Source organism: Phalacrocorax aristotelis, chromosome 7 (genome assembly GCF_949628215.1).
Source record: "Phalacrocorax aristotelis chromosome 7, bGulAri2.1, whole genome shotgun sequence".
Taxonomy (NCBI): Eukaryota; Metazoa; Chordata; class Aves; order Suliformes; family Phalacrocoracidae; genus Phalacrocorax; species Phalacrocorax aristotelis.
The window spans coordinates 7,962,033-7,974,611 of record NC_134282.1 but is presented as its reverse complement, the minus strand read 5'-3'; the positions used below and the strand labels follow the sequence as shown (position 1 = coordinate 7,974,611).

Here is a 12,579-nt window from a genome sequence, read left to right as displayed (position 1 = left end):
GAAAAAAACCTCTGTGTACTTTTACATCATTTCCAAGCCCACGTGCAAGGAGAGGCAGGTACAATGTTTGTAATATTTGAAAGTTTAAAAGGCAGAAGTGCTACCTAACGTACACAACATTTTTTCAGTATATTGCTTTCCTAATTCAATTATGGCTTTTAAACACTTGCCTTAGCTTTTACTTTTACCTCAGAGAGACATTTTTCACATGTCCATTTGGATCTCCCTTCTTACAACCAGAGAGAATCTTCTGTGGTCAAGGTCAAATGAAGCACATGAACTACAACACCCGTCCTGCTACGGCAAAAGCGGGGTCACATTTGAGTAACAGATCTGTTATAACAGCAACAAGAATAAAATTTCAATCCTGTTAATCCCTACTTCTTAAATAGGTTTATGGTGTTTTAAATTAGATAGTCAATAACTAAATAAGGCACTATTTTAAAAATAGGTATTCTTACATCATTGAAGAATCGGTATTGTTGCACTAGACAATAATGCAACCAGTAACTGATCAGCTATTTCATTTACAGCTCTGGAAGGTTTTAAGTCAGGGTTTGGACAAGGAGGTAATAAGACACAAACACAAGTAGGGTGAAAGTACTTTTGATCTTTCTTCGCACCTGCTAATATGCAAATCTTATCTAAATACATCAGGAACAGCCCATTGAAGCGGATACGCAAGGTTTGTTGCAGCTTCTTATAAACATACCTGAAACATCTGTATCTTTCTGGTATTTCTTTTTACTTAATAGATGTCATTACATGAATTACTGAAAATGACTGAAAACAGGTACAGACAAATGCAATGCAGAACTTTAAAACCCCCGGAGAAACTATTCTATTTAACACAAACGTGCTCAGGACAGCACGTAGCTCAGGACCAGATGTGCATGAGAAAAAAATAGGTCTGATCAGTGATAAATACCTTAAGGTCTTTGTAGGAACTAAACAACCTTTCCCATCACTTACAAATATAACACTTCTCATTAATACCCAGACCTGGAGATCCAGCTTGAAGTATTGCGGTACCACTCTCTGTGAATGACACCGACACCACCCTGAAGGGCAGCCTGTGACGGTACCTTTACAAGCGTGGCGTCCATTCCATTGTTTTATCTCATCTTTGCAGTGGTCAGTTGTTGCACCACGCATTCTTAACAAGCTGAGTGAATTTGCTGCCTCTGCTGTACTTCTAACTGGCCCAAGAATAAAAGAGCAGGACTGAGCTGAGACCCTGAACTTCGTATCACCACTGGACTGGTCTTCAATAATTGCTTACGCTGCATTACAAATCTGAGCCAGCCTTCATAAATTTCACATTAAACACTTGCCATTAGTGATATTTTGGGCTCAATTCTGGAACTAGTAAGTGCTTTCTTCAAGTCAATGGAAGGTGAAGGTGTTCTCTTTGCCACATGTCAGTATACCAGAATACTGAGGAGCTTCAAATGAGCTACATCAAAATTGTTGTTTTATTTAGCAGTCAGGTAAATAAATGGAGACCATCTAATGCATCATCTATTAGATACATTTCAAAAAAACCCCTTTCTTTGTTTTTATTAAGAAATTTATGAACAATGCAAAAAAGCGTCATATAATGGTTTACAAAACAGAAGTAGTTTGCCAGTGTACAGGTATTTAACATTTTGATGGATGCAACATCTGAGAGATAAAATTATACAATGTCAGTTATGAATAACCCGCTTACGTGTTTGTAACACAAAGGGCTTCTGCAAAGACCATCTAACATATGCAGCCACTTCCATACGTGAAACAAAGAAAACTGTATCTTGATGAAATAACACAAATGTAAAAACAATATATTTGTGGAAAGCTCTTTCTTATTTTAAATGAATATGATACTTTAAGGAAGCTCTCAATATTGTTGTCAATTATATGTGTTAGATGCTACAAAAGCAACCAACAATGCTGTCTGTTACTTCAAACAAGATTCAAAGCACATTCCATAGTATTTTAAACAATTTACATTATCTCAGAAAATACCCTTTATTGCCAAACAGTTTGCTACAGTGACAAACTGGAGCTGCTGAAGTAATCTGAAATCATCTGTTAAAGAACTTGCTAGTACATACGTTACGTACTAGCAGAAATATGTATTACCCTAACTGTGAGTGAAATATTCTTTTGTACTTTATAGGTGCAAGCTCCTTTTTTAATTTTCATCACTTAGAGTTTGTTAAATTTGATTTAAGGCAATTTAAACGAATCTTTTCAGAGGCCTCTGAGGTTGCAGAAGTAACCAAAGCACTGAATTAGGTGCTTAAACAGGAAAATCAGTACTTAATTAGAGGCAACCAAGGTTAAATAATTTTAGTGGCGATGAAAATTTAAAAGCCACTACCGGGAAGACAGTTAATTTCCTTTTTCACTCATACAGGTATTATGGAGTACAGTGTAGCTACTCACTAGAGCTAGGGCATCAGAACATAAACGAAGCTCAAAATGAGACTGTAGTAAATAAAGAATTCTGCTTGTTATCCAACAACCAACAATAACTACACCAATTCTCACTCCTGTTCCCCACAAAATGTTCGCTGTGGGTTTTTTTATATATGTTTGTTCAAAATATGCAAGTATAAAATATTCAAGAAGCACTTATTACTGTGACCAAAAGAACAGTTATTGCTGTACAGTTACACTAGCTCTTACTGCGGGACTGGTTGCTGCTCGTTCTCTTTCTTTAGCAATTTCCATCTCTATTTTGGCTTTGATTTTATTCCAATCAACTTCCAGCTGTAAGAACAGAAAAGTGAGTACACAGAGGTCAATTAACATCATATAAAGAGGTCAAAAAGATAGTCACTAACAGGACAATTTGAAGTTACAATTACAAAGTGACCATATCAATCATTATTTAGTCTTCATGTATAAGTGATAACTTATACTAATGGAATGTATGAAGGCACAGCTGAGCTCTAACAAACTCAGCTTTCCACCTTTAAAATAAAACAAGCTTGATTAATTCTAACAAATACTTATACAACTCATTGTGTCTGGCAAAAAACCATTAAAACACGAAAATAACTTGGATCACCTTGCATCTAATTTAAATGTAATGACACCTGTGTCCTATTACTGAGAATATAGCCTTTTACCAATAATACAGGCAGTGATGTCATTTGACTGCACCTGAAGCCCACCAAGTAAACTGATAGCATATAACACTCATTATCTGATACAACAGAAATCAGATTTCTGCTTGAAATTAGTCTTCCACATCAATAAATGTTTTCGCTTTACCTTGGCATTTCTCCAGCTGTAGAGAATCGTCATCTTCTGGCTCTATTCTATTTCACTGAAACCTCAGACAAGAGATATAGTACAATACCCATGGTACAGTGGGGTACAGCAGTTGTCTTTCTTTCCAAAAATGCTTGACAAAAAGAATGGATCATGGTACATTTGATGACTATAAAAACACATCAAAAAACTGGGCAAAAATGTAATTGTGAAGTTCAGTTTCACTGCTGGAGAATTACGATTGTCAAAGATGGGATGGGAAAAAAATCTCAACTGCTGCACAGGGAATTTTCAGAGTAGCTGTTATTCTGTTAACTAAGTCATGAAATCACAAGGAAGATTCTCTGTGAGGGAAGATGTAACTGCAATACCCACATTCTCACGTGAAAAGGTTAATCCCTCAATTCAGGATGCATTTACTGGGTCCAGGTGCTTTGGATCTGATGACTGAAATCTTTATGGAGCTCCAAGAAAGAATGTGTTTGCTTTAACAGATGTCACACAGATGCTAAACATACCACATCTAGGGCTAATTCTGCCATCTAGACCAGAGAGCTACTTGCCAGCGAAGCCAACAACCCTTGCCAGTGACACCTAGTAACTGCCAAGATATGGATTCTCAGTATACATATTAGGTTTATAATACCTTATAAATAAAGATGTGAGATATAACAACTAAGCACATTGTTTAGATTCCATATCTGATTGCAGATCAGTGCTCTCAGCTGCAGTATAGAAAAGAGGTAAAAAAAAATCCTTACTTAAGCCTGAACCAGCTTTAGGTGGTGAGAGGAAAACCGAGACCCCTTTTTTTCCCTTGAGAAGGAACAGCAGCACAAAATCTTGCTTTTCTCTTCAATGCCCTTAACATTTCCTTCTAACTTTGCTATATGAATCTGACAGGCTGCATCAAGAATTTAGTTACCACTGTAGCCAAAAGCTTAAAATCCACTTCATTACGTAGGTTCCCTCCTAGTTTCAGATCCAGCAGACAAGACCTCCAGAACATGGGTATGGAAAAGGACTTCTTTACTCCAGGAACCTTCTACAGTCTGAGATCCAAGTTTCAAGACTGAGCATTAGGTGAAATAGGCTCCACTCATGTTAACACTGTTCACACCTTGTCATTGACAAGGTCTTATTGCTTAGGAACCCTTCCAGAAACTATGGCTTTCTTTATGATTTAAAGACAAGACAGTATTATCTAAAAAGCCTCTTTCGGAAGCATCATGGTATTAACATAATTTTTGCTCAATAATGGATTTAAAGTATGTAGAAGATATACTTCCAGCATAGCAGCTGAAATTGCTGCACAGTAAGAGTGCTTGGAATCTGTTCTGCTATTTTGCTACACTTTCTAGGTAAAGTACTGCTGAATGGTTCATTGGGGGGCTAGATATTGTGCAGACTTTTATTCTTGTTTAGGAAATGAAACATCTTTAGAAGTGCTAAAAGCTAATGACTTACATTAGAAATCCAGCTTTGTTGAAAGTGTAATGGGCACTGTCCAATTAAAGGATCTGAGCCAACAGCTTGGATGTATTTCCCTGATCCATCAGCTACAGTGGATGAAAGGATCTGACACAGTCAAAGTACACGTCTCTTTTCATAGTTTCACCCTCAGAATGCTTAGGAACAGCGTGGGACAGGAAGGACATACGGGCTGCTCAGTGGAATTGCTGTCTAAGGCACACATGTGGGTGCCTCTCATAAGGGGAATGTGCAGAAGTACTCCAGTGGAATCTAAGATACTTCTAGCCTATGAACTGTTGTCCTCAGTCTTTAAGATCTGTGAAATGCTAATAAATTGAAATGACCTACTGATGATGGAGAGGCTTTCCAGAGGTTTGATGAAACTTTATACTTAGCTACTTATCACATTTGGCAGAACAGTTCGTAGTTCACTCTTAATATGTATTCAGATACCTTCAAAGTTTGTTATTGTTGCTATCCATAAAATTACATAAAAACGTTGAAGACATTTCAGAGGTACACATTCAACCCTACTAAGGTCTAGCTCCCTGTTTACAGAAAACAACTGTGCCTTCATTTGTATAATCTTTGCCAGATAATAAACATATACATTCCGTATCTGTGCCTTCAAATAAAACACATTCACAACTATTACTAGCCAAGTAGCCACACATCAAGCTATGAACTTGTACTCAGATGTAAAATCGTAAGATTTGTGTCCATATTTGAACCAAAGAAGGAAAATATAAGAGCAATTCCTCCCCTACCCTCCCAAACTGGCTACAAAGAGCAGGCTGACCTAAAGCTGTAGGAATAATTCTGAGGAATACTTACACCTTCTGCATATTGCAAAAATCTTTTGTTTGTTTCTTTTTTACCAAAGTCCTCCAGGAACTTTTGTCGATAAGCCAGGACCGTGTCAACATGTGTCTTGTGCTTTACTGCTAGTTCTAGGGCCCTGGAATAAAACAGAAATATGCTTGTCAGGCTATATAAATGCTCTGGCACAGCTACAATCACCATGGTTTTGCAAAACGATACGCTGAAAAGCGTTTGGGCTGCAGGCAAAGATTCCTAATCTACTGCGCCGAGCGGTTTTACATTAGTATCAGTCACAGGAGGTTAAAAGTAGCCAGTGAAGGAGACTCTATGATGCATGCTATGAAAATCATCCAGCAATTTTTTCTGTTGACAACCTCATCACATCATTGGAGTTTGACAACAGGAGTGTTTTTATTTCAAGGAAACAAAATGGAATGGTTGGAGTTTAGCACTCTCAATATAAAGGGGCAAAAGTAATAACTTTTTGGTAACTATTACAGTCAGGAATGGCTTCTGAACAGCATCATAATACACATTTATGGTGTATGCTACACAGCATTTATGAATATTCTACAGGCAGGAAGGACTAGTCATTGGATTAGTATAACTGATTACTCTCACATCTGTTTTCTTCTGAATGGCACAAGGAATACTTATATTTAATATACAAAGTTTTTAGATAATACATATTAGACAACAGAATAAAAAAAGTGCAGATATGTGGGGGGAAAAACAACCTTTTGCCCACAGTGATACGAATATAATAGCAGAGAAATTAGTAGTAAATGTCCTCAGAAGTTTCTGTTAGAAAATGTGGGGTTTTGTTTAAAGGAGAAATTCCTACTTTGTTTTCTCAAGCATAATTCATATTTCATCCACCTACACAGCGCTGGGAGTCTGAATAGCCACATATCTATTTTTAGCAACAAGACATTTCACAACAGCTTTAATTCTTTGAGGGTCACACAACAGTTTGAGGTATCGCTGAGGACTTCTCTGTGTTAACAATAATGAAAAAGCAAAATATTATCTAAGAATGCTTCCAAGCATGTTCAGGACTTTTATTGCAGAATACTTGTATCTTCTAAATATGGCAGAAAAGAAGTTACTTCTTTGGTTATTGTCAGGATGTGATTTACTTCATCTTTTTACAGCTCAGGGCAATCACAGAGAGGAAATTAGTCAGCTAAGTATCTGCAATAAAACAACTGACCTAAACAATTTACAGGTTACCTCACTAAGACGGCTTGTATACATATTTTGTTTGAAGAAATACTACCTATCCCAATTGTAAAGATTAATGTTGACTTGAATAGCTTGGTAAATAAGGCCTGTCTGAAGAAGCAGGGTTTCAGCTTCTTGGGTGTTTCCACTGAAGAGCAGTATATGAGCCATCCTTGACTCCTTTGATGGAAGATCTTTGATTGAATTGATATACTGAACTTTGTCAATCTGTTAATGAGATGTACAATAGTTTAGTAATGGAAATTCATAAATAAAATCAGTTTTCCAACAATTTAACTGGAAATAACTAACCTAATTTTCTTACCTCACCAATTGATGCATAGGCGATTTCTGCTGTAGCCATGTCTTTGTTGGCAACCGCCATAGCAGCTAAACATGCCCACATAGTTTGATCCTGAAATTTTAAAAAAAATGCAACTCCTAAAACTTAAAATATTTATTATTATGCTAAAAACAACTTCTCAAAGGAAGCATACAAGTCCTGAAAATACGTAACAATGCAACATTTCTCAGTATGCAATTTATGGCACTGTGGTCTAAGTCTCTTACTAGAAAGTCACTACTTCATTATTTCTCAGAACTCCTTCATTATAAAAACATTGATGTTGTGATCAGCTGAGACTGACAGTGTGGCTGAATGAATCATTAGTTTTCAGCATCTCAGCCAGTAATGAACTCTTGCCATAGTATCACTTTACGGCCTCCTCATCGGTGTCCCTGTCACTTCTTGTGGAACTATGCTGGAAACCAAAGCACTGGTTGTAGTTAGAAAAAATTATTTTAACCTGGCTAATTGCAACCTGGCTGCAGGTCGATATAACTGTAATAATAGTTATTTCAGATTGAAAAATCTGTACTGGAACCATGATGCTGGCAATAACAATAACTGTACACTTATACGCATACTACAAATGAAAGAGAGAGTAAAAAAAAATGACTCTAGAACAATGAACCTGCTGAAAAGTAAATAAGAGCTTAAAAAGTTCTGTCTCCTTTGTGATATTTTCAGTACATTTTATGTTTAGAATTAAGAATTAGGAAAACATAATGGTAACAATAATATTATACCCTTGTTTTCTATTTTCTTGACTTTTGCTTCCCCACCCCCCCACCCCCCCCCCCCCTTAAGGAAAACCCACTAACTCAGAAAAACATTTAAGAAGATCCTGACATTTTGATATCTTCCCTTTTCCAGTCTGACGACTTTATGACACAGATATGAGTTAGTATAGTTTAGGCTACCACATCTGAAAACTCTAGTTCAGAGAGGAAAAATATAATTTTGAATGCACTTGTTAGTCAACGTGCACTCTAGGAGCTACACTGAGTGTGCTCTAAACATATTCCCATGCCCTGTCTCACAACTGCTTTTGTATGAAACAAAACTGGTAAGACCCACTGAAGCCAATGACAGTAATACAGTAATTCAGCCTAAAGCTGTGGTTTCACTATCACCATCCCTGCTCTTGTTCCTACGTGTTCCTACTCTGGCCATGTGTTCCTGCTCTTGTTGTTATCTTGTTGTTATCACAACAAGATAAACCTTCCTGCTGGTAGCCCATGATCTGGGACAATTAAAATTGTTCAGAGAACCAAAAGCTCATAAAATCTTTGTCATGTTGTCTTCCCACTTCCCTATTATTTAGAAAAGTAGGTGGTAAAATGCTGAAAGCTCAGACTGAAATTATTCAAGAGACCAAGTTTCTAGGAGTTTTTCCACCAATAGGTTTTGCTGTTCTCTCTTTCCTCAGAAGGATGGCCCATTTTCTTAATACTGATTGGAAATACTTTTAACTGTCTACCTGGGCTGCCAAAAATCAACAAAATAGCCCTGTATCTCCATTAAGAGTTTATGAATCATGAACGATAAACAAAATACTCAAGGCAAGACCTGCTGTGATGGCTGTTTACCTTGGTGTGAGGGTGCCAGGTCACCCCTCAGCCCAAACACATTGTCAATCTAAACAGGCCTGAACTAGATGGTGTGAATACCTTTTCCATCTAGTTTAGGCCAGTTTAGATTACCTTCTATCAAAGACAAAAACTTTCTTTTATGAATCGATGAAAGAAGTCTTCAAAGACCGAGACCTATGTACCTAACTTGGAGGCTTAAAACCAGATGATGTGAATACTCTTGACACTGAAAATAAAGATTATGTTACAGTTTTTCTTGAAAAGCCTTCCTCACTTGTTGACAGATACGGACTAATGAGGAAAAGCTCACAAAAAAAAGGACAGTGAAAAAACATGATACCTATAGTGGGATTTAATAAAAAAGCACTGAAAATTTTAAACAGCTTTCCTCTTAAGTATGATTAAACTCATTGGATGACTCTACCCATAAGAATGAAGGGAATGCATGAGAAGTTTGACAAAAAAACCACCCCTTGAATTAGAAAACCTTCATATAATCAGAAAAAAACAATATTATGAATACTACCACCTGATACAGATGTTTTATTTTTAAAGATGATGCATTTAGATTATTCAAAAAGGTCAACATAATACTGTATTTGAAATCTGAAATCCCAGTTCCCACTGCCAAATACTGAAATAAATGCCTGCTGTAAAAGGGGTAACACTGAAAATAAAAATCATTATACAACCCAAGTTATCTGGATGTGTGTTGAATTAATAATGCAAATAAAAAATATTTTAAATACACATTTAAGGTCATGATAATCATATGGAAGTGCCAAACTCCTCTCTAGCAGTAAACAGGGCAAAGGAAGCAGGGTTTGGGGGGATTTTTGTTCGTCTGTTTTAAAGACTGCCAGACTCACCTCATCTGTTGCTGTTGCCTAAATACACACAAAAGCAAGCAAAGGAAAAAAAAAACAACAAACACAAGTGAAATAAAATATGAAAAAAATAGTAAGGCAACTGTTCATGGAGATGAAGATAATTTTTAGTTGGTTATATTAAGGCCTAGTCCTGAAAATGTAAGCTTATTAACTAATTTCTGTGAGTACCTGTGTTCAATCCATCAGGACTTCGGTGTGAATAAAAAAAAGTTTTATTATGTATACTGAAAATTATGAAATGACATACATGTATATTATGTAATTATTAAATATCTATGATTTTTCACTACCAGACCAAAAATAATCAGCAACAAAGCAGAAGAATGGAAACCAGATGTAACATCTGGTATGTAATTATCATTATTAAAGTAATACTTGAACATTTAAATATTACAGTGAAATTATATCTGAACATCCCTGATAATTGGCATTTACCTTGACAAAGCGACACAATCTGACAGCATCTTCCCATTTAGAACTGCTAACATATTCATGAAGAATCGCAGGATAAGGTGAAATATTAAGGTGAATAAGTGAACCATCTGCTCTTCTAATTGTTACTTGATTTCCTACAAAACGTACAATCTGGGGATTTTTGCTAAATTCACTGGGTAGAGAAAGAAATGTAAGTTAGTATTAACTTCTTTCTTATTGCAAAGAACATTAGGAATTTAAAGAAATCTTTGTTTCAAAATTACAACATGATTATACTTCATTTTCAGAGCATATAAAAATCTAAGCACCTAGTTACTCAACAGTTATATTCAACAAGTAGTCGTAACGGTCTCTAAAAAGAAAATTATAGTTATGCACATTCACTGGCTGTAAGGCAAATGCAAACTGGGTATTTATGCAAAAATTTTCAAATACATTTTTCAGTAAAAAGTATTTGGGCTCCCATAATTCTTAGAATGAAATTATGAATTCAGGTATTCTTTATAAAGAATTTTGTATCACAAAATGTACAGGCTGAAGTAAACATGTAAAGTAAACATGCTGAGCTAGAAATAATATTGTCTGTGACCTAATATCTTGATACTTTTAATTTCCAACAGATACTTTAAACAGATCTTCTTTTTTGTTTGGGTTTGTTTGGTAGTTTGGGGTTGTTTTTTTTCCAAACACCTAACGCAATATTTCACAAGATATGATTAAAATTTTGCTTTTACATCAAGATGCTATACTACTTTTATACTGTGCATCCTCATTTCAGCTCCAAACTTTATGATATACCTTATAAAACACTTTTTCCTCATTTCCTAATCAAGAAGCAGTAACATGAAAAGAATTTTAAAAGTTGCAACCTTGGCTTCTACTTCAACTGCCAAAATGAACATAATTATTTAAGGAATGAGTAAACTAGTTAAAATACATAATACTAATCTTTTGATCAAAAAGGATATATTACCTTGCATCTTTTTCATACAGAGTTTTTGGCAAAAGATCTTTATCTACATAGACTGTGTTGGGGTAGTACCAGACTGTAAAACGGGTATCCTGAATCCCACAAAGAATGTTAGATGCGTCATTCCAAGCCAAAGTTTGAACCATTGTCCCTGAATTTGAAGATAACAGAATTATATGCATTTCCACAAGAAACTTCAAAATAAAGTTACACTTCTCAAACTGTAGTAAAGGGGTGATTATTAGTCTATAAGGACTGGTTTTAACCCCCTAGTTTGTAACTTAACATCTTACAAACTTTCAGCCAAACTCAGTTCTCTCTTTCTGAAGGAGAGTTCTTTCCAGAATAATGGTTTTTGAACTTAGTTTTGAGACTGGAGGTCAAAATTAACACAACTGTCAGTCTGCACCTTCGTACTTACTGGAAAATGCATCTGTCTACAGCATTTAAACTTTTAATTAAAAATATTAGGAACTTAAAGAGCTTGCATTGGCAAGAAAACTGTCTAAGATTCTGTATTGAGTAATTCTGAGAAATGCATCCTTTCCCAATATCCTCTGAGCTGCTTGCTCCAGAATGCAATAACAAGTGCTTAAGTGGTAATAACTGCTTTACATGTATCTGGTATACAAATTATCAGGAGTTAGGTAACATGTACTAAAACTGTTTCTACCACAATCTTACTAAAGCCACAGGACTATTTCTTATGTTTTTTTCAAGTCCGATTTCACTATTAATTAAAAAGCAATTTTTTTCTCTTGTACTAGATAAAGTCTATTTGCCTACTAGCATGTAGCTAAGCATTATTTTGCAATTTTCTTACCGATTTTGACAATCTTCTGTTCTTTTCCAAACCGTTTAACAGAGGTAATGTAAAGATCTCTGTTCTTATCGATAAAAGCTATTTTTCTTTCACTTGTAAGTCCTTTCTGGTCCAAAGCAATCTCCACAATTTCTGTCTGAAAAGGGAAAAGAAAATATCTTATTTTTATTTTGGAGATCTATATCACAGAAAGCATGTGATACCCAAACAAATGGATGCTTTACTAAAAACAAGGCACAAAACTCCTGAAAAACTGGATTGTGGAGACACTTTATGTATGTCTTCTCTGTTGAATGAAGCATTATGTAAGTTGAATTTCATGCAGATTAAACCGCAACAAAGAAGAGTTAGCAGTTTAGGAATTTACTACAAAACTACAGAAATACAAGTGGCAGTCTCAAAGCAAAAGCTGCCTAAAAGATGAATGTTTATTGGTCTCTCCAAAGAAGCTGCCTAATTTTGCTTTTGCTGCATACCAGAAGAGTGAAGAAAAGTTAAATGCAGTTCAGGAAATCGTTTTTGAAGTAAAAACAGTAAAAGCTCACACTGAAGACAGACAACTTTTCACTTTTCTTCAGTGTTAATAACAGGTTGGCACTAATAGAAGTTGCTTTGGAGTATGTGCAAAGACAACTCAGTTGATCAGTTTTACTGCATAACAAAACTATTTAACTGCAGTTTCAAACTCTTAAGTGCATGAGAAACACATACCAGTAACTGAACACAACTTAAGAGTATATCCC

At 35.7% G+C, this 12,579-nt stretch overlaps 1 protein-coding gene across 6 annotated transcripts in view; it reads right to left on the bottom strand.

Annotated features, from left to right (window-relative positions):
* Positions 1 to 1,520: 1,520 nt before the first annotated feature.
* Positions 1,521 to 12,579, bottom strand: part of IFT80 (intraflagellar transport 80) — a 55,399-nt gene continuing 44,340 nt past the window's right edge. For all 6 annotated transcript variants that reach the window (XM_075098577.1, XM_075098576.1, XM_075098575.1 and 3 more), the window contains 7 exons: positions 11,837 to 11,972; positions 11,017 to 11,164; positions 10,044 to 10,215; positions 7,109 to 7,198; positions 6,839 to 7,011; positions 5,572 to 5,695; positions 1,521 to 2,757 (listed from right to left, as the gene is read on the bottom strand). In XM_075098577.1, coding sequence (XP_074954678.1) covers positions 2,644 to 2,757; positions 5,572 to 5,695; positions 6,839 to 7,011; positions 7,109 to 7,198; positions 10,044 to 10,215; positions 11,017 to 11,164; positions 11,837 to 11,972 — 957 coding nt within the window. In that variant the 3' untranslated portion in view covers positions 1,521 to 2,643. The remainder of the gene's footprint in view (positions 2,758 to 5,571; positions 5,696 to 6,838; positions 7,012 to 7,108; positions 7,199 to 10,043; positions 10,216 to 11,016; positions 11,165 to 11,836; positions 11,973 to 12,579) is intronic.